Source organism: Bubalus bubalis, chromosome 19, assembly GCF_019923935.1.
Source record: "Bubalus bubalis isolate 160015118507 breed Murrah chromosome 19, NDDB_SH_1, whole genome shotgun sequence".
Lineage (NCBI taxonomy): Eukaryota > Metazoa > Chordata > Mammalia > Artiodactyla > Bovidae > Bubalus > Bubalus bubalis.
In genome coordinates, this window is record NC_059175.1 from 11170466 (window position 1) to 11197218 (window position 26753).

Below are 26753 nucleotides of genomic sequence, written 5' to 3' on the forward strand. Positions count from 1 at the left end.
TCACCAACCAGTTTTTAGAGAACGATTCTGCAGCTTTGGAGATGGATGGTGAATGGGAGGGACTGACAGTGATTACGTTTTCTTAGACACGATGTTACCTAGAGCTATTTCTTTCCATCATTAAGCATATAGTGAAATGATGTAAATGACACTGACCCATCATTCACGTGACCACTCCTGTTTTTCTCACTGGACAAAAACGAGATAATGACAGTGATGGGGTGGGTGGGGGACTATAGAAGGAGATGCAACATTATTAACATAAAGAGGAAGAGTGTTTAAAAATTTCTTTGGTGATTGCTGAAATTTCAAACCATGACTTCAGTTTCAAAACAACCTTTATTCTGTTTGAAGACCTAATACAATGCATTAAAGCAACTTAAAACAACAAGACATAGCTCCATTGAACCTATAGCTTGAACAAATGTCAAGGAGGCACAGTCCCCCCGCCCCCCGCCCCAGGTGCCTTGTAAAGGCAAAATTACAGCTGACCATGACAACCTCCCTCTCGTCAAAAGACCAACTTTATTTTAACAATGTCATAGAAACAGATTTGTAAAAACATCGAACAGATCGTAGCTTTAAAAAATACACACATATAAATGAGCTATTTTTGTTTTGCCTTTTTTTTTTTTTTTTTTAATAGCAGCATCCTGGGCAGCTAATGCTCTCTCATGGTGACAAGCTCAATGTTAAGTTGGTTAGTGTTTCCAATGAACCCAATTCTGTTCATACTAGTCATTTTTACTAGTAATTTAACTAGATTTCTAAAAAATAAGAATTTGGCATTTCAGAACTTTGTCTCATGTGAGGCATTGTGCTATAAACTGCCCCTTTCTTAAATGACCCTAAACTCAAATTTCAGGGTCTGCTTTCCAACTGACTTGGATACCATGCATAGCAGAAGCACAGTTGTTAGAACCAGCAGAATTTTTCTCCCAAAAAGGAACATCAGTAGGACTTCCCAAACACGTTACTAGTTCATAACCAGCTATATGACAAAGCAGTTGGTTCCGCAGTGACAGTTCACATCAACACATTTGACTGAACACACTGAAAACGTGGGTTTCCAAGTTCAGTGAGCCACGGAGACCAGCTACCCCAAAGGAGTAACTTTTAAACAGAAAAAAGCCAAAGAATTATGAACTTCTCACTCCACTTGCAAACAATTTTCACCTTTGTTAAGACAAAACAAAACAACTTCAAAGAAAAAAACCCCATACACATATACAAGAATTGTACTAGACATTGTCTCGTTATGTACTTGAACTCAACGACTGTGGATCTGTTTTGGCTGAAAGGTGTACTGGAAACAGTCCATGCACATATACATATATACATATATCAAGGGCCGTGAAGTTGTCAGAAGTTGCAAAAACAAGTTTTCTGCCTTTTCCTCATGGTTGTGATTTTTTTCTCGTGGGTAATTTCAGATCGCAGCGCTCCCACTTCTACAGCCCCATCACAGCCTCTCTGCAGCTTAGCTTCTGGCTTTTACCTTCAGGATGCTATACCGGGTGGGGAAAATCAACACATGGACGTAAGCATGTATCAGGAATGCCTCTGCTGTATCCATTTATACTCACAAGCCACTCAGTGCTGTAAGATGAATGGCTGGACTCCAAGAACGCTGCTGGTCAAACATCTACAAAGACAGATGTGATGGGATGCTATACACTATCAATAAGGCATCGGGCAGAGGCGTAGCATCCTAGGTAAGGTGTGACTCACTGTGATAGGAAATCATGAATTCTGCCTTTGCTGTTCAAAGAAAAATCTGCATTTATGCTCATGAGATGTAGAAATGAGGCAAGTGCCTAATACCATGCCATCTTGCAAAGTGTGGAAGCAAAAAATGTGAACAGAACAGTAGCTTTTCCACGAAATACTCCATCTCAGATAGTTTAGAAATTAAATGAAAGTTAATAATATACATGGATGTGCTATCAAAAAAGCAATAAACCTAGCTGATAAAACTACTGTTTACTAATGGTTGGGCTTCTGTATGACATGGAAGGATAGTTGTAAAGCAGACACTCCTAGACTAAAACTAGGGGAATCAATTGTCTGGAGATGAAAGGGAGATGGTCAGGTCAGTACAGTCAAGTTTGAGGACTGACAGTCTGTCTGGCTGTAAGACTGACTATTGCTCTTGATATGAGTAGCTTCATGTAAAAAGGAAAAAAAAATACATTCTAGTTAAGTCAGCTGCGGGACTGATCCTTTCAAAGGAACAACATCAAAAACAAAACAAAACCCCTTACCCCAGTAGTTGGAAAGAAAGAGAAACAAAGCTGTGGAGAATCTAATATTGAGCAAGAAGAACTGACGTTGTAAGATCCCATTTTAATCTCCCCTTTATTCCTTCCAGTGTAGGTACAGTTCCCAGTAAACTGAAAGGCTTTTACATACAAGTTGGGGATAGACACCTCTTGCTCTTGCTAAGGTAAGTTGGAAAGAATACTCTAACAATTCCTCCCTCTTCCCCACAATGAAGTAATAACACATACAATTATTTGGGTGAATGAGGACTGTTACTATGATTCCTACAACGGCCATGACTTCAACAAGCTCCCCCACAATCGGGGCAGGAACGATGATGACCATGTGAGGCTCTCTGAATGGAAAGCTCTTGAATGGAAAGCTAGGAAAATAGCAGATACCTGGATAAAAATATCCTTTTCAGGTCATGCTTTTTCTTAAAATGGATGTTGGCTGGTTGGTAATGGGTCATCTAATGTTAAAGAGAGACAGGTTTTCTAAATGCAGCAATGATATTTTGAAATCAGTGTTTCCAACAAGGATGAACACTGCTCAAAGACCCTGCCTGCCTTCCTAAGAACTAGCGTTCCAGGAGGTCTGTAATTGTCATGAGGGCATAGTAAGTAGCAGATCAAAGTGGGAAGAGACTCCACTTTGCAGCGACCCACTTCTCCGTAATCACAAGAAAAAGTGCATGCCATCTCGCCAACCCTCCCCCACCCCACTTGTACAACCCTTTGCTACATCCCCCTCCCTAGATTCAAGAAGTTCACAATTCTTTACGAAACAAACATTGCCAGGTACCGTATCTTAAGTCTTGAAACAACATTGTTGAACTCAGCGATACTTTGTCATATTCATATATCTTTTTTTTTTTAATTGAATAAAGCAGCTTTGAAGCTTATCAGGCACTGCCCAACAAAACATTTAGTCCAAAAAAAAAAAATCTGTTATGAACTTTTTAACCTTGGGCTAACAGCCAAGTACTCTGTACAAGAAAGACTGTAAAATATTTCATAGTTTTAATTCTGAAGCCATTTTTTTTTAAACTGGCATCCTGTACATTTCTTTAAAAAAAAAAAAAAAGGAAATGAGTAACAAAATGAATATTAACAAAAAAAAAAATCAGGGACAGTATTTTCAAGCAACAAAAACGGGGGCAGGGGAAGCTTATTCTGAAGGTACATTTAAAACAGATAACAACAGTGAAAATTAAGAATTGCATAGCACTGTGAATTTAGCCTTCAGCACAACAAAACAGAAGCTATTTGGTATTGATACAAATCCATCTATTTGATAGTTAGTCATCCAATGGTATGTACATATTTTATATACTAAATGTCATTTTGAAGTCCTGTTTTCGAAGCTCCATTTTTCTGTTGGTGGGTCTTCTTGGTTTAAGAATTTCAACAAAACACTTTCTGGCACTCTGCTACAACAGAATTTCCTCTGAACACACGGAGCAGACGTTCCCTCAAGTGTTCCCTGCGAGCGGAAGTGCCTTTCTGCTACATATCAGTTCATTTCGTTAGAAAATGAAATAATCCACAGTGCAGTGCGTCTGGGGGCCACCGTGCATGGCAACGCCCAGGCTGGACCGAGCGACCCCAGGCTAGGGCTCATCAGCCCGTCCCCGCTCCGGTCTCCAAGGTCCCAACTCTTGAGCTGGTAAAGCTTCTGAAAGCACGAACAAGCACCATGGTTAAAGGCCTCTTTGTCCCTGCACGCAGAGATTTTTGCATTTCTTTTTCTCTTTGTGTGTGGTTGTGGCTTTAAATTAAACCCCCAAAAAAAAACAAAAAACAAAAACAAAACAGAAAGAGGGAAGAGAGAAAGGCTGACGAAGCACTCCAGACGAGGAACGGCGGCTGTCCGGTGCGTGGCCCTGCGATGCGTCTTCCCTTCCTGCCGTGGGGTCGAAGGCTCGAGTCCCATCTGAAGACAGGTGGCTGGGTGTCCGCAGCTCAGTTCCCAGGTCAGGCTGCAGGGGAGCCCTGTGCTTGCCAGAGGCCTTGGGGAGTCAAAGGTGAGGAGCAGGCTGGAGGGTGGCCCTTCATCGCCTCTGCTGCGCGTACACCGGGTAGGCTAGTGTGACGTTGAGGGAGTCATTGTGCTGCACGAGGGAGGTGTGCTGGTAGTGGAGCACCAGCTCCTTGAGGGAGCTGTACAGGTTGTAGGGCTCGGCGAAGCCGTAGCCCGTGGCCGTCTTGTTGATGACGCAGTGCTTGACCTCGCCGTCCACCCTGCATGGGGGAGAGAGCACACGGGCCTGCGTGAGCTAAAGAAGAGCGTCATGCAAAGGTACACCCGATGCTGCCTGAGCTCTGGACTGGTGGTGCTGTCCCCGTGCTCCTTAGTGGCTGAGTGATTTGGGGAGGTAACCAGCGTCACTGAGCCGCTGGATGGTCATTTTGAGACAGGTATGGAATTGTCCACATACCTCTCCATCTACTCTCAATTCTCCTATTGCCTTGTCCTCTATTCAAGGTCTTTCCCCTTTCCTTCCTGCGGCAGTGGTCCTCTGCTTACATGGAGGGAGATGACATGCTAGAAAATACCCGAGAGCCTTTTCCTTCAGCAGGCCACTCGCTTCTCTGAAATAATGTTAGTGATCCAACCTCTCCCCCTTCATGGTACTCCCCAGACTCTGACAATAAACAAAGGAAAACCTGCCCTAGGAGGGAAATGTCTTCTCTTGGTAGGGACAGTGAGCAGAGCCCTTTCTCTTACTGTTTTAACTGGTCCCTGATGGGGACTTTACCTGTTGGTGGTGCTTCCACGTGAATCTCCTCAGATTTTTAACTATACAGAAGCCCCCCAAACAGCAAGTATGGCTGTTTCCATTTTAAAGATGAAAAGCAAAAGACTTCTCTTAATGAGACAGCTGCTGAACTGCCGCCCAGAGCCCCAGTTCTCCACCTGAATGAATAGCAGCTTGCTTTCTACTAGCCCTCTGAACCGATACTCCTGCTTAGATGTTCAAATATTAGGTTTTATTTCCTCTTCTACACTATTGTAATGCTTGACAATTAGAACTTTTTCAAATCCTTGCCCCCAAGGTTAGCTGGCTGGCTGGCTGGAATACCTCCTTGACGTGTTTCACAAGACAGATAATTGGCTGGAGATACATACACCACAGAGCAGGCGTAGCAGCCCTGTTTACTGCTTTCCCGGACAAGAAAAGTGCCGTCTCGCTTTCCTCGCAACAGGTTTTCAGCTTTGTTTCGGTTGCTGCTTCCAACATTCCAAGTCTTCTCGTCGTGGTGGGGCAAATCCTCATCATCTTCTACCAGCGAATATTGGCTGAAAAGGTGGAAGAGGAGGTTTCTGAGTGAAGTGCAAGTGGCGGCCACTCGCTGCCCCTCTGAGGAAAAGCCCGCCTATCGCCTGGCCCTAGTTCCTGCCTCTGCTCTGAGCAACTCAGGCTGGCGGTCACGGGGCTGACTCAACCAGCTCCTCGGGCCTGAGCTTCCTCATAGAGTTTAGCCTTCAACCCCCGGAACAAAACTAGCAGCACTAAGTGAGACTCTTCCTGTTTTCAAGTCGGCAACTATGCTCAGCTACCTGGGCAGAGAGGATGGTATTAAACAATCCTGTTTGTCCAGTTTAGATCAGGAAATTGACTGACTAGGAGGAACGCCAGTTTTTAAATAATTGAAACAAAAGGTATACATAAGCTTTAAAAATATACTCAACAGCAGTTGTCTCCCTCCCAACTCCCCTCTGACTGTTCCCAAAATATGTTGGGATTTTCCAGATGGTTCTGGGGCTTCATTATGGACACAGGGTCACTCATTCCCCAGCCTATGGTGGGGGTGGGGAGGTGATGTGGATAAATCCACATTCTCCTTTGCTAAACTTTCCTTTTTGAAAAGTCTCGGTAATGAGACAGATGTATTTTCTCCTACAAGATAGTCCATTCCTCATTGCTCTGCAGACAAAGCAAGTCGTGCATTTTCCTCAAAAGAAAAAAAATCACCCCTGCCGCCTCCCATCTGTACTAACTACTTACTCTTCAGTGTTTTCATTGCCCAGCCACTCGTTCAATTTCTTCTGCCGAACACCTTTCTGAGTCAACCACCTGGAAAAGAGTTTTAAAAAGAAAATGCATTAAGAACCTATCCTTTATTTTCGCAATTACCTATCGTGCACGGGCAGGATTCCACTTCCAGTACATACATCAAGTATTGGTCTCTCGTCTTTCTTAGCTGAATGAGGTCTGGTTTAATGCTGTTCATGCGTTTGTCAATCTCACGATACTCAGCCGCCTGCTTCTTCAAGTCCTCTTCCAATCTCCTTCTGCTGTCGACAATTTCACTGATTCGAGACTTTAACTTTTCATAATTATGCATAATCCTGTAGGCAAGAGAGATGCATCTGTAATTACCTGAAGAATCATGAAAGTTCCCCCAAGGTTTCAGTATTGATTCTCAGCAGTTCGCCTCAGGTAAAGAATGCTTTCTCTCCCTGTCATTTCATAGAAACAGAGGTCACCTTTAGACAGTATAAGAGAAGTGTGGTGAGCTCAAGCACAAGGACAGTGAAAGCCGCCCAGGTCACCAACCTTTGGATTTCCGTCTCATTGCCTTCACGTTTGAACTTTTCTATGTATTCTTTGCTGTACCGCTCCTGGGTTTGGCACTGTTCTTCAAATATTTTTATGGTTTCATTAAATGCTTCAATAGCTGTTCTTTTCATTTGGATTTCCTGCAACACAAATTGTAATAAGACAGGGTCATTCCTTTCACAAAACAGACTATTTCTTACAGCAAGACACTGCTAGAGACAATTGATTGGCACTACTGTCTGACACGTAAGTCCTAGTGTTAGCAAGGTAGGACTCTAATTCATAAAACTCCTTAAAATAGTATCAGAGAAGCACACATTTCCTTTGGAGAATTTTCCCAGTCTATGGAAGATGATTGCTTGACACTTTGCTACAGTTTTCATCCTTTTTTAAAAACCATTCCACTTTTATCAGCAGTTTATGGCATCCTTCTGCTCCCTCTGGCGGTCCCAGATATGTGATGGCCTAGAGGAGATTAAGCCTCTAGGAAAACAAGGCAGTAAATGTAGCCTCAACCTTTCATTGCAACAGGACCTACCTATCATGGTTAAATCCCCATTTCAGAGATTAGACAAGTCTGTAGAACTTCCAGTTAGTATTAGCTTTTACTCTAAAGAGAATTCTGCAGTCAGCAATTATGTCAAATCAACTTAATTTATTATTCTGATACTTACAGGCTTCATTTAAAAGGTTTAGAGATATAGTAAGTACTAGAATAATCAACAATGATTCACAAATAAGTGATCTCTCTTATCACTCTATTGCTAGAAAAAAACATTTTACAGTCTTTTTTGGAAGCTGAATATAACATGCACTTGATTCTAATAATTAAGAACTCTACAGTTTAAATGTGATTTTCACAGAAAACTCACCTGGGAAGTTCGGGTATAGTCTTCATATAATCTATCATATTCCCGACTTTTTTCTTGAAATTGAGTGTTATATTCATGTAATTTTTTCCCTACAGCTTCAATATTATCTTCTTTGACAACTTGATCCTGGAAGGATTATAGAGATTGGAAGAAAAAGGGAAAAATAAATTTAGTTGATAAGGTACTTTTAAATGACCATTGTTGGGAGGATTTTTCCACATCAAATATTTTGTTACAGTATTTTATTGTTAAAGTATTTTATACACTTGTGATCACAAAATTACAGTTTGAAAGTTTTTTGAGTTTAATGACATGGAATTCATCTGCCTCAAAATATTTTCTACGCAATAAAAGAATCTTTTACAAATATAATAACATGGGTATGTGATTACCTGTTGGTATTTGGATACTGGATAAAGTAATTTCACATCCAGTTTGGGATTATACTGAGCTAGAGATTCATTCCGGTAGTGGTTTATTAGTTCAACCACAGAGTTGAAGGTTAATGGGTCAGAGAAGCCATATTTCCCATCTCGGTGAAATATTTTGATTAATTTGTTATTTCCTCCTTTCCTGCAAATGCAATATAAAAATAATGGCATTAGAATTCTCTTAAAAAAAAAAAAAAACAAACCCCGGTATGTTCTACCATCACCCTGAACATGCCATTCTAGCCACGTGCCCTAACTCACCTTAGTGTAAGCGTGTAATCCCCGTGCATTTTAGTAGATGCGTCTCGTACCAAAAAGGTCCCATCAGCTGTGTCTCGAAGTTTTTCATTCACTTCTTCCCTGAAGGAAGGGAAAAGAACAGGAGACAATGCTCACCTCGAAGATTTGATGGTTCTCGAGTTATGTTTTTTAAAGGCATTTTCAGAATTAACACCCCAGTCACTCTGGACAAATCAGCACAGAAAATCATGATGCCCAAAGGGTTGCCTCTTTACTCCCCTCAAAAAAAAAAAAAAAAAAAAAAAATGCTTAGACTAAAAATGCCACTTCGTTACATTTAACGTTAATTCTGAGAGTTCTTGTCTAATAAAGAGAGTGACTTTCCACTCTGCCTCGAGGCAGTGCCACTTCACCCTACTGCCTCCCTGACATCTCTGTCAATAATGAAACTTCTCGGGTATTTAATTTCCTGCGGCATCCAGCACCCACAGCTCCCCAGAGCTCAGTGACTTCTATGGTCGTCTCTGGAAGGGAACCAACTATGCTTCATGCTTATGTTGGATGATATCCTAAAAATGGAATTTAGCAAGCTGGTGCTTTTGCTTTGCTTTCTCTTCCTCTAAACTCCCCAGCTCTGCTGAAAAACTCAGAGTCTCTATAGCCTTACCTCGAGATATCTCCCCAGTACCATTCAGCATCTTGTAAAGACATATTGTTATTCATACCGTTGTTGGCTACAGTAGTGGGTTTTGGTGGTTTGGGAGGCAGTGCTGTAGATGGAGGAGAAAAAAAAGTTTTTGCAATCCCAACTGCAAATAAACATTTAAAATTCTACCCAAGTTCCCTTAGATAAACAACATTTTCATGTAGAAAAGATTAGCTATGAAACACAGCAGTAATGTACAAGTCCATGAAACTTTCTTTTTTTAAAATCAGAAATTTTTGACTACCGATTAAAATTTTAAAAAAGAGCTTAGAGACTAGCAAATAAAATGGGCTGGCCATGTAAATGAATTTCAAAGTAAATCCAGGGTCACAGCATCTTCTACTTTTAGGTTTGAGTTGTATTAAAGTTTCATATCTGGTCAAATCTAGCTAAAGTAAGAAACCACGAACAGAGTAGCAGGAGGAATCACATGGCTTGGTTTTAATTTCCTCCTCTCTTATTTAATTATAAAAGACAGATTTCCTTTCTGTCCTCCACAAATGCCGTTGCGGTAATAAAAAAGCTCATCTACACAGCAATATGTTTTAAGAGGAGGAATTGGGTTTCTCTAATCTTAGTATTTCAGGCACTGTTCTGCCAAATGCCACTTGAAGAGACTCCTCTGTGACCTCAATCTCTTTAGTATTCATGTTAATATTCTATTGGATAACTATGCTCTACATTATGCCAAGACTGATTAAAAACCATATCCCCTCTTCCTCAATGTCAAATCAGTATTCATATACCAATTGGTGACAAATAAAGACTGCAGTATTTCTGAATTTCTTAATTGGGAGGAAGGCTGAAATAATTGAGAAAGTAAAATAAGTCTAGGATATCTTGCTAAATTCTAAGTCATAAGTTTTAAAGCACCACTGTTACATTTTAAGCAAAAATTATTTCAGGAGTCTAGCAGGTATATCTTATAATGCCTGAGACTCAATAATGGAAAGCCAACTTCTCTCACTGCAGTATCTTAAAAGAAGAGAGAGCAGACGGAGTCTCAACATTTGATTCAGAATATTTTCAGGGCACCAAGAACTGAGTTGCAATCACTGCTACATTTGACATGCTTTCTAAAGTACCGAGTGTTATCACTGCAAAGTACCACACTGTTCTCAACCACTGTCAGAAAAGAAGCACCAAGGATGCAGCCTTTTAATTAAAGGAACAATATACAACAATATAACCCAAATAGCAAACGAGCTCGAGTAACAAAAGACACAGGTGAAAAGCTGGAATCCAATTTATATCCATTCAACTAAGAATAAGCATTTACCAAACACAGCCTGACCTGCTTGCTTCCACAGGCAGTCAAACCATTTGTTTCATTTTCACACTGTGAGCAAACTCATTAAATTAGAACAAATTAATAAAAACAGACATCCAAAGAGGAGCTGTTAATAGCAGTTGTCAAAAAAATTAAATGCCACAACATTAACCAGTTCTCTAAAGAATACTGCAGTATTACCTGGTGGATCCATTTCTATATAAAACATCAAGTCTGTGCCACAATTTATATCTGTCTTAGCATATTCTAAATCCAGGTCTTCCATATTCCAAACAGTGTTGTACATTTGTGCGAGAGTTTCCTTGGCTGAGCTCAGTTATAAGAAAAGAGTCCGGCTTTCTTTGTAATGGTGTCTTGGAATTCATTTTAAAACCTATAAGGGGCTGCACTGTAACCTATGACATCACACACCCCAGCCAATCAAGTCACAAAAATGTCACCAGACCACTCCTGCTTCATCATTTCTCGTCCCTACCAGCCTTAACACAGCCCCGACCTCACGAAGATCCTACATTTGACAGAGCTGCAATGTGTAAACGCTCTTCGTTTCAAAAAGGTGTTTAATCTGACTGTTCTTCTTGAGCCGTGAGTTTTCTAATTCCTTTTTTATTGCTCCTTGCAGCATGGTATGCTCCACTGTTGGCAGGCTGACAAAGCTGATATGCAGCAGCACGTAGCTTCCCCCCCACCACCCCGTCCCTGCCTCCCCCTAATGCATCTGGGTTTATAGATAGCCTGATCATTTCTTGGTTTAAAAATCTTACAAAGGCATCCAAATGGTATACTTAAGATATGTTTTACAGTCCTAAAATGCCTCCGATATATATTAAGAGCAAGAAGGATCAAGAACTCTCTGGATATTTCATGCACTCAGAACTTATACAGTGCCACAAATGTACTACATTAGAAAGCACAATTAAAAGAAAATGTAGAGGCAAAAATCTCTATTAAACACTGCAGTTGAAACTAGACTTTATAGAATATGGAATGCAACCCCCTCCCCTCAAAAAAAGACAGGCCATAATATCAGAATGCAGAGTACAGGCAGAGCTATCTTTGCAAAGTATTTCTCACTGATGAGCCCATCTTCAGATTTACTGTGCTAAATACTGCTTGAGGGGGTGGGTGATGTGATCACTTGGGGGGGGGGGTACCTTTTTCCCCCCTTCCATCTCAAATGCCTCACTTTGGGAAGAAATATTATTCCTTCTTAGCAGTATTTAATGTAAAGAAATCAACTCCCCTATAAATCTAAATGCTAGTTCTTCTATAATGAGCAGGGAGGAAGGAAGAAAAGGTTTCCCTCACCCATGGTAAATGTAGCTAATTTAAAAAACTACAGTGGGCTGTGTGATCTGCGTACGTGTGCCTGTCACATATTTCTGTGACAATTTAAAGAACACAGAAGCCCTTGAAATTTATTCTTAGAAGTTCTGTCAAATTTGGAATCAAAAAATATATAGAAATAGCAAAGGCAAGGCAGTCTTTGAGCACTGCTCACGTGTCCCTCTTCCAGCTTATTTCATTTTCCCACTAAGGAGGAAGGCAGATGCATCCTACACCCTCCCACCCTCTCTCACTCACATGCTCTCTCTGCTTAAAGCTTAAGTAACCCGAAATGCAAAGACAAATGGTAAAAATGGTAAAAGTGATGGTGGGGGGATAAGCCCTCAGAAAAGATTAAGAAAAAGAATTTTTTTGAGTTTAATAAAAATGTTGACCCAAGTCCTCCCAGCAGCTACGGCCATCGCGACAGCCCCAAGGGCTTCCCCCACCCCATGCCTCTGGACGCACTTGGTGCAAACCGGTCCTGCCGCTGGAGCCCATGTGGCAAACAGACCCGGGAGGAGGGCAGGGAGACAGGTGACTTCTCACGTCTCTCCCAGGCCTGGCCAGACCCCAACTTCCAGACCAGCACTTGGTAATTACCTTCCCTCCCCATTTCCAACGGGAGCCCCATCTTTCCCTTACACTGCCCAAGGAAATGGGGGAGTGGTTCCACTAATTTCTCATCTGCCCTCCTCATGCAGTGCTTACTATCTCTCCCTCTCTCCCTGGGAGACGGAGACACACACACACACACACACACACACACAGTAGAAATGAACCTTCCAAAAGAGTCCCCCCAAAACAGTGCAAAAGCCAAGGGGCAGAACAGTGCATAAATGAAAGGCAACTTACTTTGCAGGTTATGCATTTCAACGGTTTCCCTTGGAAATGCTTGTATCCGACAATGGGGAAAAAAAAAAAAAAATCCCCAAACCGATTCCTCCAGCCAGGCGGCGCAGGACCCCGGGACTCGTCCGCCCGCGGCAGCACCGCTCAGCGCCCGCAGCCCGTGCAGAAGCCGGCCGCCCGGAGCCCGGGCTGCGCCGGCGAGAGAAGGAGCCGGGGCGCTCGCACGTCCCTCTCAGATAAAGATCGCGGCTTCATGATTAACTTGGGCAGGTTCAAATATTTGCTGAGCTAGGGATTTCGGGTGGGGGAGGGGAGCCCAAGTCCAAGTTGTCATCATCGGCTAACAAGTGGCCACTGCCAGCCCGGGTCCTCCTCCTCCTCCTCCTCCTCGCCGAGGAAGTGAGAAGGCCATTGTCAGGGGGCCTAAAATAGGTTCTCCACAGGCTGCGGCGGCAGCGCGGCTCGCAGGCTTGTGGGGCTCAAGTGGCCACAGTGCAGCGAGGCACTTGGCGCTGCCAAACACAGGAAGTGGCTGAGCTAGTTCAGCAAAAAATAGAATCAAAGCCTCGCTTGTAAAGGCCTGAACCTCTCTCAGAAGGGCCCAGAACACCGTGCCTCGGTCGCGTCCACCTCCTCCCACGCACCAGCACAGACAGCCCTGCAGGTGTCACGGGAGAGCCCCCAGGGGAGCCACCCTGCAGGGAACAGGGTTACAAACTGGTCCACAGGAGGAGGCTCCTAGGGAAGAGTGACTGCAGGGCTCCAGTAAGTGCCACAGTATTAAAAATACACTCAGATAAAAACTGTACTCTGCAGCTATTTGTATGGAGTCAATTTCAACTCCAGTTAAAATGGCCATAAAAATCCATTAGGTTCATGCATACTCTACAGGAAGCAAAGAGTAGGAGGGCAAGGAGATGGCACCCCATGCTAGAGGAGTCTTTTCTCTTTACTTGATAAAAGTTGCAAGGAACCAAACTTAGGACCCTTGGCTTATATTAAAAAAAAAAAAAAACTAAACTAAAATTTTGCCAAGGAAAATTTTCACTCACATCAGCACAGATGGCTTCACTGTTATCTCAAGAACCTTAACCCAATGTAAAATCACAGAATCACTCGCTTGAAAACCAGAGCAAAATTCAGAGATCACTTAAAAGAATTCCCTCCTACTATAACACAACACACGTTTCAAAACCAGAACACTTGCTAGAAGACAAAAACAAAATTTAGAGATCACTTCAAGCAATTCCCTCCTACTACAACACACACATGCCTGAAAACCAGAACACTCGCTTGAAAACCAGAACAAAATTTAGAGATCACTCCAAGCAATTCCCCCGTGCAACACACACACTGTTCTGACCCAGAGTGAAGTGGTTTGCCTAAGATTATAGCATTAGTCCTAAACTCCTTTTTCTCCACCCACTGGCCCTGCTCTTTACTTCCCTCTGCCAGAGAAAGTAAAAATTAACAAGTGAAACTGAAGTTAATTTCTTTTAAGCCACATGCAAAAAACTTCACACCTAGAACAAAACTGACTTTTTTTTTTGTTTCCTATTTTTAATTTTTTTGAAAAGCTGCCTTCTAATTATCTTCGAAGAAACATGCATTCTGTGATACCCTTAGACTCTATACGAGGTGACATGCAATGTCAAAGGTTATATGCAATGATAAAGGAAGATCTAAGTGCTGACCCAGAGTCCAAAAGGGAGGAACCAGTTTCAGAATTATTGCAATATCTGGGAAATGCTGCCAAACTCACGACGAGAGTGATTTTACAAGCTCTGCTTTGGTGCAATTGATAGACTATGAAGCACCTACTTTTCCTATGGGGGAAAAATTAGTCTATAAGTGAATTTCCCAGCTCCTGCCAGCTGATTACAGACATAGGGTTAGTTCAGAGAATACTCCTGCATCGTGAGTTGCATAATCTTGCCCTACCTTAAAAAAAAAGTCTTCCTAAAGCTTGGGAATCTTGGAAACATCAGTCACTCACGCATACCTGTCTGGATTCACAGAATGTGTCACGTCAAAACCTTTTAAGATTAAAATGTTCTCTAGTCCAACGGTCTGTTTCCCGTGTCAGAAGAAAATTATCCATGGGGAAACAGCACACTACTTATAGAAAATCTTAAAAAAGATTTGAAAACTTTGCTTCAAATTTCTCACAGTATGTACAATCATCTACCATAGAGGTTCTATTAATTACTCAAAGTATGAGAAGAGTCTCTTCCCATTCAATTTTAGTCAATTTAGTAATCTGCAAAACACATGCTATTTATTAGTTTAAAAAGGGAGCCCTCTGCTGGTAGAACAGAATCAGTAACTTTGGCTCCAGAGAAAACTTGCTGTGTATTTATTTCACTCATCTCCCAGTGTTCAAAAGTTCACACAAAAAAACGTAACTGCCCAACTGTCATTTAATCTATATGATTCACTAAGAAAAAAAAATAAATGCACAGATGTCAGAAAAACCTTGGCAATATTTTACACATGCCTGCTAAACTCTTGTAAGAAAACTTTTAATTTCTGAAACCCAGAGATTTCAGAAATCTGGGTTTCCACAATAGAAAACTTACTCAATTGGAAACTAACTTTACCTTCTAGATTCTTCAAAACTCTAAGTCTTACGCCTTTCCTCTTCCTCAAAGTTTTGTAAAATTCATTTCAGAGGCAAAATAGGCCATGTGGCAGTTCTCAGCAGGTGTGAGCTAGTCAGGAAAAGGTTTCTTAATTGTTAATATAGTGTGAAAGTTCCAGACTGAACGCTGAATCTCATACGTGCCAATCACCATTGAGTGGCCAATGCCCCACAGGCAGCTTTCAACCTGCACAGCTTCTTAAATGGTTTTGTGGGCCACAATTTATGAACAAAAGCCCATTTGAAAAAAAAAAAAAGGCAGTGAGAAAAAAAATAAACGAACCCAAATCTTCTTTTAAGGGTTCAACTAATACCTCTTTTCTTAATTTTAACTTAAGGCAACTCAGAGTAGAAGGGCCTTTCAGGCTGATGCCAGTTCTGCAGTCCACACCCAGGGCTCGTCATGACCCCACACTAAGAAAAATGTCCATTTGAGTTTATACATAAACTCAGGTTTACAGATGCACCAAAGTTATACGTTCTATAGACTATCGGAAAAGGTGTGCCCATTGCTTAGCAGAAAAAAAGAAAAAGAGCCCCTTCACAATTTCCCCTCTCAGCTGTCCCTTGAGACAAAGAAGGCTGCACTGTGAAAACAAAAAGTAAAAGTGAACCGTACCCTCCATGACATGCTCCTGCTGTTCAGAGCACAAATACACTTCCTATTTTTTGTCAAAGCCTAGCACGCCTGGCCTGTTTACTCCTACCCATCTATTAAACACACACAGTTTTTTCAAGGTTTCATTTCTCACCTTCGAAACAAGCCTCTAATGTCAGACCGCATTTTAAACCCAATAAAAAATAAATCAGAGAAAAGTAAAACTCTTTGAAAGTCATTTCCCTCTGGCTTAGTGCTTGCTTTAGTCTTGGTTGCAAACCAAGCCCGGAGCATTTAAAACAAGATTTATGAATCAGGCTCTTCAGGATAAATGTTTTGCAATGCACCAGTGGTTAAAAATTAACTCTGACAGGTGTAGAAGGGCAAGGGGGAGAAAGAAAGTCATTTATTTTCCCTCTGGGTTTGAAGGTGCAATATTAGACTTCAATTATGCTACATTAATATTTCTGAATATATCCATGAAATCTGAAATATGTCAATACACTTATAATGGGTTTCATTCAAAGGCACCCTGTGTTAAATAGCCCCTGTTTTACCTTAGTTGCCCTATAGAAATCTGCTTTAGCAACCTAAGGATCAAGTAGGGTAAACATAACACAAAGTGATTCAAGAAAACCTGCTGCTCCACTTTAACCATTTTTGACTTTTAGTAACAGAGAGAACAGCGAACTGTCAACCAAGTTCTAAGAACATACCGGGTGCCTACTCTTTCAAACCTTAGTTTCCCTCCCTAGAGGAGAGAAGCCTTACTTCACAGGTGTGCTGGTTGCATTAAATGGGTTGGTGTGTAAGAGTTCTCTGACAGTAGGGAACTTTATCAAAGAACTTTTAAAAATTTTATTTGGAGGATTATTATGCTATGCCCAGTTCTACGCTAGGAAGAGCCGAAAAGAAGGCTTTGTCCTTGAGAAATGTAGCCGAGCAGATGAAACGAACAGAACCCTACTGAACAGCTAAATATAAGAGGACAAAGGACTTCAGGACATAAATGTACCGAATGGGTCAAAACCCTGCACATCCAGCAGGGGAGAGGCTCCCTGGGTGCCAAAGAAGAGGATGGCACTGTCAGCGGCTGCTGGGCACTGATATATCGTGCGTACTGGGTTAAGGGCACCAGAGCAAGGTGGAGGAGGAGGGCTGGTCCTGAGATGCAGGCGCCTCCGCTCACCCGGCTGCACACAGGGCCGAGGCCATCAGACCTCCACGCAGTGCGCCCACGGGGCAGCAACTGCCCGGAGAGTGTCCTTTCAGATCCCCTCCAGCTTTTCAGTGGGGAGCACTGCCTGCTGGGATTTGGACACCACTAACCAGGAAGGCGGCTTGAGGAGACGGAGCTGAGAACGAGGCCAGCTCCGGTAGGGTCTCAAACACTAGAGCTGAGAGGAGGACACGAAAGGCATGCTATATTGTCACGTGCTTCAGTCCTCCTCACCTCCTTCAATTCTCATAACCATCCCAGGAGAGAGGCATTATTCCCATTTCACAGACTGGAAAACAGTTTGGAAAGGCTGAATGAAGGTCTTGGCAATGAAGCCAGCAAGGAAGCAGCAAGAATTGGAATTCAAACACCTGGATCTATCTGACTCATCCTCTTCTCTCCATTGCATGATGTATGAAGCACAATAGAGCAACTTGGAGCCTGATCTCAAAAGCTGTAACAGTTGCATTGGGGCTGTTCCCTATATGTGATCCCTGGGTGCAAACGTCACCTATTTTTAATGTATTACTTGCTGGAAACTTCAGAGAACTTTTTGACTGGACACTAACAGCAGCCCTGTTGCCAGTGAAGATTCCCAAAGTCCAGGCGGCAGACAGAGCCGCAGGCTGGTGTCCTGAGCCAGGCCCCCCCGCCGCAGACCCACCCCTGCCTCACACTGGTTGGAGTGGCCCCAGGTGAAACCATCAAGCTCTATGGCCTTCAGGTACAAGTGAAGAGCTGGACAATACTTGCAACTCTAAAGCGACGCTTTGGATGATACTGTCACTTAAAGTATTTACTGCTTTTTCAAACCTGGTAAAAATATCGAGCCGTTATTTTTATCCTTTACAATTTATTTTGAATAAATCTTTGAAACTCTTTCAATGAAATGCTATTTCTTCTTCCCCCTTTCAAGTTGTACCTATTCTTCAAAGCCCATTTCAAGTTCTGTGTTTCTGCCTATGAGTTTTTTTTCTGTCTATTCAATTACCCTAAAAAGTCACCAATCACATCTCTCTAATTCTTTTTATACTTCCAGTACACGCCCTCCCACCTAGAATTTAATGAGATGCTATGTGCTGATGGGTCTTATTTGAATTGACACGGTGCCTCACGCATCATTAGTTCTGCCTTTCATTTCCAGTTCTAACTGGTAACAACTAGAAAAGGTATCTGCTTGCCCTATAATAGTCTTACTTGTCCTCCACCCCCCAAATATCATTCAGGCATTCATTTCTATTCACGATAATGAAGTTACTGCAAATGAATGATTTATGACTGTTCCCTAGAGGTGAGCCAGCGCTGTTCTTCCCCGCCCCATGGGACGAGCACGTGTCAGGGTAATGATGAGACTCCAGGAAAACATCACGTTCCTACCAGGCCAAGAAAGTCAGTTCTCTAACCCGAGGTGTCCCGCCAATCATCTACACTGGAGCCATTCCTGAATACAAAGGTGTGGGTGAGGAGATACTGTCCTGGGGTGGGTGGGCTCTTTTCACCAGTGAGAGGCACTGAAGCAACAAGTTAATTCCAAAGGTTCCATATGATTCCCAGAATCACGTGAGAGATATCACACAAATGGGGAAATGCCTCCAACTCGGGTTTAAAAATTAATTGGATGCAATTTGAGGGGGAGAGGCTGCATGAATTCTGGGATAGTCGTTTTCAACAGAGCTGATAGAACAAATCCACCCTTGAAATTGGCACAGTAAATTCTTAGCAGAAAGATGTAGGTAGGGTCCATGACATAGCAAGCAGTCTTGAGCGTGCGTGATGAAAAACAGTTGCAGAGCAAACTTTTCTTGGGTGGAATTAGGCTGAAACTGAGAAAGACATTTAGCCGCTTTACATCAGAAGCAGAAGCATCAAACTCCACCACCGATTCTAGTATACTCCGTGCAGTACAAACGCTTGAAAACTCTTATGGAATAAAATTGTTTGTGGGTCTCTGTCAAGCTCGGTCTGGCTTTTCACTTCCATGTTTTCCCCTCTTTTCTGGAGCGGGGTGGGGCACTGAGAGGACTAGGAACCCCCCCTTTCCTTGCAAGCTGGGCACAGCTCTCCCTGTCTCTGAGATGGACCTGCACAAGAATCAGGAGGAAGTGAAAGATGGAAGCTCGATGCTTTGACCCAGGGTCCTGTCCTGTTCTTGCTGGTCCTCTTCCTCTCCACCCTTGTGATCAGTCTAGAGGGGGGTGGTCTATAAACAGCTCTAGTGCCATGGGCACGCTGGCCCATCCCCGTCCCACAGAGTACTTCTAACCTGTCACTGCATCATTTCCTACGGAGCCCAAAGGCAGCTTCTGAACACCAACACAGAGCTCCCTAACCATTACCGAGTGATCTGAGCAGTCACACAGATGAAACTTTTTGGCCAACCCCCAGGACTACACACCTGGGCCATACCTGTTAACAGTCTCCGATGCAGTGGACCTACAATCCAGGATATCCCTGTTTTATATCCTCCTTGCTGGGATCTGGAACATTTGGAATGGACCAGAGTTGCCTTATGGACTGTTTCTGCTACAGCTTTCACCTGTTGATCCCATATTTTGGGTCTGTCCATAGAAGTCCTGCCCAATACCTGCGTCATGAATGCCCATCCCATCCTTTAGGTGGGTTTTAAGTTGAGGCCTTCCCCTCTCTGTCCACCCAGTTCAGATACAACTAAGCCTGGCTATGTAACACCCTTAAAAAAATCTGTGTGCACACGCACACACACAAGCACAACATAATGTACCAACGTATGACTGATAACTGGGTTCCCATTGCTTGCTCATACAGAGATGAGTTTGGTAATTTGCATGAGTTACTTGTAATAAGCAATAAATTCATAATGTTTTAATTAAATTCAAGACATAAACTCAGACTACAAGCGATATTACTGGTCCTGAAACCTCGCACTTCACTTCTAGGGCCCTCATCACCATTTCTAAATGACCAGTTCACTTTTAACCAAGGTTGTTTAGACTTTCCACAGTAGAAGAAAAATACATCAGTTTAGATAAAATCCACTGCTAGTTCCATCCGCATTTCCCACTTTGTTAGAAGGCTAATTGAATGCCAAGCTGCTTTCACAGAAGTGCATGGCTTGCTCTAACTTGTTGCAGTCAACCCCTATTTTCATACTGCTTGCATTACTAAAAGTGTTTATTTTGACAAGACATTTCTTAGCCTACCTATTTCCAAAAAACACATTCCAAAATACTTTAAATTACATAGTAATTATAAACTCCCTACTTTATAAGTATTAGATAGAAAAACAGAAATGTCAACAAGTAAAATGAACGCCATAATTTATGCAGCAACCAGAAGCATCGAGTTGAAGGGGTCAGGGGAGCACTCCCAACAACCCTCACCTAAAACCAAGATCATGTAAAGTCCACAAATTTCAAAAGCCAGGTAATACTGATTATATATGCAGCACCCAGATATTTTTTCTTTAAATCATAAAGGAACATGTTATTATGGATCTCAATTTCATGAGAAACTTATGCTACTTCAAAGGAGGTTGAAATCCAGCATTTTTCAGGCTCTAAAAAACGAACAGTGAGGAAATTTTAAAAGTTCAGAAGGCATTACCTGGTGCAGGCTGGCGTTCATTCCATTCGGTGGAGATTAAGATTTCTATAATTTTTATGAGGTGTTCAGTATTCTCAGAACTACAAAAAAAAAAAAAAAAAAAGAGAGAGGTCTGTTAGAAACCTTGTTCCCTAAACAACAAACTCATTTTCATTTCTGCACATTCGGGTGACTCTGTCTGATGGAAGTATGCAAATGCATTTGTGAACTAGTATCTTCAGAAGCCTAATGACCCATCACCTTAGGACTACCCTCATGATCCCCAAATCAGGTTTCTCTTCCATCACTTACCTTGCTGCTGGGAATCTGAAAAGCAGAGGGCTGAAGAGTTCAGAAAGTACTCTTGCATTCAGAAGATTTTTGCTGGACGTTTGAGAGAGCTTGAAGAAATGTTTTAGCAAATACTGCAGTGTGAGCCAGTACTGATGAGGTATGCTGGGTGACCTAATGAGTTTCTTCAACAGCTGGATGTATTCTTCGGAACTCTGCACTTCTGAGAGTGAAAACAAAAAAAGCGAGGAAAAGACTAAGAGACTGTTGGTAGCTATCAGTGACTAAACACCTAGATTTCCGTTCTAGCTACAGAGGAGTCGTTTAGAACCAAGGCACCAGAATCAGCAGAGAGTACGTTTGCTCTTCTCATTAGAAAAGGCATTATGAGAAAGTCGAAATCTCGTGTCAAATGGAAACGCAAGAAACTCTTGGTGTGCAGAACCCAGGAGGTGCTGGGTGTGCTGCCTTCTGTGGGCCAGCTTCAAGTGTGATTGGCTAACTCGGGGGAGCAGCAGATAAGTATCGCAGGTTTTAACTTTGAAGGTTACGAACCACCATTTCCTGTCCCCGGAGCACTTTAACTGAGCATTAGCTCCTGAAATGGAGAGTCTTCTTCCCTGAACTCTTGTTCTACTAGAGGAAGGTGATGGAAACATCCCCAGTCCCTCAGTCCTAGTCCAGTTCCCTGAGTCCAGTGATGATGTTTGGCACTCTGAGCCATTCTCTGATGCAGTGAGTCTTAAAATACCGACAAAGGGTTCACGATTAGCCAAATTCAGCATGGGGATGCAAAGGAGAACATGGGTCTTCTACTGGATACCCTGGAAGGGAGGGACTCTGTGCTGATGAGACGGGGTGGGGGTTGGGGGGGACAGAGTCCTACTAACATTTTCTAAGCAATCTCTCTTTATATGCAGCACTTGAGTCTACAAGTCCATCCACATCTCAACACATGTTCAAGGAGGCTCTCAGAAGAGACAACATACCTGGGGCTAAAGAAATCAGTTCACTGGAAACAGCTACCGGAATGACAGGATTCGGTAAGTCCAGGAGATAGCGTTTGAAGGCGTCAGCTAAAACGTGCACATCGAACATCTCCAAGTCCAAGGAGGCGGCATCTATTAATAGAAATGTGCAACAACAACAACAAATCAGACCTGTTATGCACTGTTTGGGGCGATTTTCTGAATGTGCAACTTAAATGTGACACGTTAAAGGAAGCAGGATGAGGACAAATAGAAGATGCCTGAGCATTTATTAGCAGTGTTCTCTCAGGGGCTGCTCGTGGCATTTCGAATAGAGCATTTCTCCTCGTGCAGATCTGTCGCCCACACTGCAAGCATTTAGCATGAAGGCCCCTGCCCCTGCCCATGGTGCCAGAACACATTCCCAGACTTCGCAGCAACAGAAAACAGTGCCTCTGCTGTGGCTGAATTGTGTCCCCCACAACTCCTATGTTGAAGCCCCAACTCTCAGCACCTCCACATACCAATGTATTTGGAGACAGGGCCTTTGAAGAGGTGTTTAAAATAAAAGGGGCCATAAGAGTGAGCCCTAGTCAACTGGACTGGTATTATAAAAGGAGAGAATTTAGACAGAGACACAGCAAAGGTGCACGCACAGAGGACACAGCAAGGAAGCGGCCACCTGTAAGCCAAGAAGCAGCCAAACCTGCCGAGCTGGGACTTCGAGCCTCCACAATGGCGAGAAAACAGACTTCTGTTTTTTAAACCACCCAGTCTATGAAATTTTGTTACGGCAGCCATGGCAAACTGCTGCAGCCCACACAGCATTTGCAAATACGTTCTGGAGATGGGGATTCTGCCCTGGTGGAGAAGGCGTCTGTCTAAGGGTGCAGAATCACATGGTAAAACCTTCCTGAAATCCCAGTGAGGAAACATGAAATGCAATCCTGTCCCCAGATTTCCTAAAATCTGAGTTGTTCAATATCAGTATCAATTTAACCCAATAGAGTACAGACTGACTGATTTAACAGCAAGTGATTAGTAATCTCAAGAATAGCCATAAAAATAATGTGAACATCCTTAGACTATTTCTCCCTAGTACTGACAGAGTATTCTGATTAAGGTATTACTAATTAAACCTGTGGGCACCAAACTATCTCGAAAGAAATATAAGATGTGCAATCTGTCCAGTAAATCCTTCATCTGGAAAAGAGGTCAGGCAATTCAACCCTGGGCTGATGTGAGTCACAGCTGCTCTGTGAGTACCTGGGGTATAAGGCATACGGCCCAGTGGGAAGAAGTGCTGCTGGGGGCTGGAAGGGCCACAGTCACTGCTGAAGGAGGCACACCAGTGATTGGAAAGACGACTCAAGAGCAATTATCTGGGGACTTGTGTACTCAGTGGAGAACAGGGAAGCCGAGCAGCAAAATGCTACATCTCTAAACGGCTTTTTTTTTTTTTCCTCATTAAAAAAAATTTTTTTAGAGGGTAACTGCTTTACAATGTTGTGTTCGTTTCTGCTTACAGCAACGTGAACCAGCTATTACGTATACATGATGGGAGCTCAGTTGGTGAAGAATCCACAGGAGACCCTGGTTTGATTCCTGGGTTGGGAAGATCCACTGGAGGAGGGATAGGCTACCCACTCCAGTATTCTGGCCTGGAGAATTCCATGGACTGTATAGTCCATGGGGTTGCAAAGAGTCAGACACGACTGAGCGACTTTCACTTTCATACATTTGTCGCCTCCCTCCCACCCCCATCCTACCCTTCTGGGTCATCACAGAGCACCGAGCTGAGCTCCCGCGCCATATAGCAGCTCCCCGCTAGCTGCTTGACACATGGCAGTGTAGCACGTCAGTCCCACCTGCTCCTTCCCCCGCTGCTACGTGTCCACAAGTCAGTTCTCTACATCTGCGTCTCTATTCCTGCCCTGCAAACAGGTTCATCAGTACCATTTTTCTAGATTCCGTATATTTTCCTTAATACACGATATTTGCTAAACAGCTTCATTAACTGGGCTTTCAAATAAGTCTGAAAGGCGCACTGCTGCAAGTGCTGACACCACGTTTGGTAATCTGGATTCCAAGGCAGTTAGAAACTAACTAGGAGGAGTAACCTAACCAGGAGACGGATGGGACTGGGTGGTGGCCCAGGAGAGGATGAGAGAGAAGCAAAGTTCACGCGGACATGTTCAGCTTGAGAAGGACCAGCAGCATCCTGGATGCTCATGAACCAGGTGTGACACTGTATAAAGCACTCAAGTGCAGCTGGAAGCTACCAGAGTTCCTTGAGCACATTGTCATTATAAGCCAAACCTGTCTCGCCAGCTAGGTAGATCTTATGAAAGATAATCATGGAATATCATAAAGCTCAGAGATATCCATCTGGTAGCAAATATGGATAGGGAAAGAATGAAAAGGTGGAGAAGCAAGGGGTTAAACCACTTAAATGTCCCACAAAGAACAAATCAGGTACATATCACATCCTTAGTTAAGTGTGGGGAAGGGCAAGACTAGGTCTCTGCATAAAAGATCCATGTGGAAAGTAATATAACTAGTGTGACTGTCAAAATTCTGTGTGCATCCCTGCTGGAGCATTCCATAGCTGCTGGCCAGCTCCCCCCACCCCCCCAACCTGCCACCAAATCACCTGTATGCTCCATTTAATGTCACTTTGCCCAGAAAATTCATATTTCTTAATTTGCTCATCCTAAAAAGAGTAGTAAACCATTTTTGCAATGAGGTATAAACTTTAAGATGCTAAATATTCCCCATGTCCTTCCCTCAGGCAGGCTATCTGCTGCCTTCTCTGTGCAGGAGCAGTGCTGATAAGCCATCCCTCTACTGGGACACTTCCCACTACGGTAATTACGAGTCTCTCTCAGAGACTGATGGGCACTCCTAGGCTGATGTCCCTTGAGGGCACAGACTGTGGCTCTCACCTGCATTTCTCACATCCCTCAGGGCTCAGCACAGAATGTGCTTGTTAAATGTTTGTGGGCTGAGCTACTTTGTGGGCTCAGGAGTTTCCTGAGAGTGATGTTAACTCACTGAAGCCCTTCTCGAACACATGAGGTATTATTCCAAAGAGACTTTATAGCTTTTGAATGAAATACCCTTACTTCGAGTCTTCAGGTAACCTCACCTTATGTCAAATTCCACCAGAGCTGATGTAGTACGTTCTATTTATTTACAGATAACTTCTAAAGCTTCTTGGACTTTCTGACTTCTGTTCTAGAAGTCTCCTTTTCCGTATTAAAGCTATCCTAACATGCTTTTCCAAGAGCTGGAAACAGCTGTCATGTGAGGACTGTGGAAGTTGGCTGAGTCTTCAGGTCTGGGTTGGGGGCATTTACACTCTCTTCTACCCTGCTTTTCACTGAATCTGCACCTGACAGGTAACCAGTAACCTCTCCCACATTTCAGCCCTTCTCCCACTGGAATGGAGTCCCCTCCCTGACTGATCTCTAGCTGAGTCAAGGGTTGTCGTTTGGGGTCCTCAACTTTGCTGCCCTACTCCTGACTTCAGGAGACATCAGCCAGTACCTGCAGACAGTTCTGATTGTCACAAGCGGGGTACAATCTCAGTGGCATCTAGTGGGCAGAGGTCAGGAGTGCTGCTGAAATCCTACAATGCTAAGAACAGCTCCTTGACAACAAAGAATTATCCATCCTAAAATGTCCACGCACTGAGGCTGAAAAAGTTTGAATTTTAAAATTGAGGCATCTTGACATATGATTACCACGTAATGATTTCTTATTTGTATATACCATTGTTAAAGCATCACCACAGTAAGTCTGGTTGATATCCACACAGAGTCACACATAGAAACTTTTTTCTTGTGATGAGAACTTTTAAAGAAAAAACCTGAATCAGGTTAAGAGAAACCAAAAAGGTGGGGAGAGGGAGAATAATTCACACCATTCAAATTTTAAAAAAGACAATGTATTTTAGGGCAATACAGTGGGGGGGTAAAAAGAGTAAGGACTTTTAGGGCCAGAACAATCTGCATGCAAGTCATGGCTTTATAAGCAGCATAACTTTTATACACAAGACTGATATGTGGATGAAATAAAGTAACTTAGTGGATGCTACTAAAAGTGGGCTGTGGTCCTCCACCCATGTCCACACTTTTCTGACATTGGTAATTCATGGGGTTAGTTAAAAGCCATGCTTTTTGTTTTTGAGTTTAAGTGACTTATCTCTGAGCTTCCTCCAGAGATAAGTTTTTAATCTCTGGAAATTATGGTTTTTTTAAATAGACAGACAAATCCTCAAGCTGGAAATAGTCCTGGAGGATCCTCACTCCTAAACTGAGATAATGTTTTTTATCTTTTTGTTTTGCCACAAAATTCACTTTTATGGCACAGAATCCAAGGAAAACAGTTTTCTCTGTGTGTGTTGATCTCAAATGGGGAAGAAAGCTGTCTATCAAAATATCTTGTTGACTTGAACTTGGGTTATTTATTCCCTCTTACAGGTGGTGTGAAGATTTTTTTTTAAAAGCTCAACTGGATCATTTTGGTTTTGGTTACATTTGAAAACGTAACTACTCTTTTTCAAATAACCCCCATTTCATCAGTCTCTGAAGTCTAAACATTTCCTGTGACTTTTAACATGCTCAACTTGACCAATTTTCTGACCAAAACATGTATCTCTAGTTCAATTGGCTAGGACAAAATTCAGTGTTTCCTTAACACCCTGGTAAAGCTGTTAGAAAAAAAAAAAGCCAAAAAACCACAGCTTTTCACCTTGCTTTTTCTGCCAGTCAACTTCTAATGACCTACTCTGGATGTGTAGGAGGATGGACCCTGTGTTGTGTGTAAGACTGATTTCCATGTACAAAGGAAAAATGAAAGTTAAAAAATTTTTTTTCAAGCTTCAAACATTTGGGTGGTGTGTTTCAAGTTAAACTATCGACTGA

The 26753-nt window shown here is 42.7% G+C and overlaps 1 protein-coding gene across 5 annotated transcripts in view; it reads right to left on the minus strand.

Moving 5' to 3' along the window:
• Positions 1-320: 320 nt before the first annotated feature.
• Positions 321-26753, minus strand: part of PIK3R1 (phosphoinositide-3-kinase regulatory subunit 1) — a 95717-nt gene continuing 69284 nt past the window's right edge. For 3 of the 5 annotated variants that reach the window (XM_025270890.3, XM_006054575.4, XM_025270889.3), the window contains exons 5-16: positions 21847-21978; positions 20879-21080; positions 20588-20667; positions 9040-9142; positions 8394-8492; positions 8094-8274; positions 7702-7827; positions 6827-6969; positions 6442-6618; positions 6275-6343; positions 5395-5565; positions 321-4505 (exon numbers count right to left, since the gene is read on the minus strand). In XM_025270890.3, coding sequence (XP_025126675.3) covers positions 4316-4505; positions 5395-5565; positions 6275-6343; positions 6442-6618; positions 6827-6969; positions 7702-7827; positions 8094-8274; positions 8394-8492; positions 9040-9142; positions 20588-20667; positions 20879-21080; positions 21847-21978 — 1673 coding nt within the window. In that variant the 3' untranslated portion in view covers positions 321-4315. Of the gene's footprint in view, positions 4506-5394; positions 5566-6274; positions 6344-6441; positions 6619-6826; positions 6970-7701; positions 7828-8093; positions 8275-8393; positions 8493-9039; positions 9143-10549; positions 11015-12550; positions 13477-20587; positions 20668-20878; positions 21081-21846; positions 21979-26753 lie in introns of those variants that run through there. The other 2 variants (XM_006054577.4, XM_006054576.4) reach the window with 2 other exon arrangements.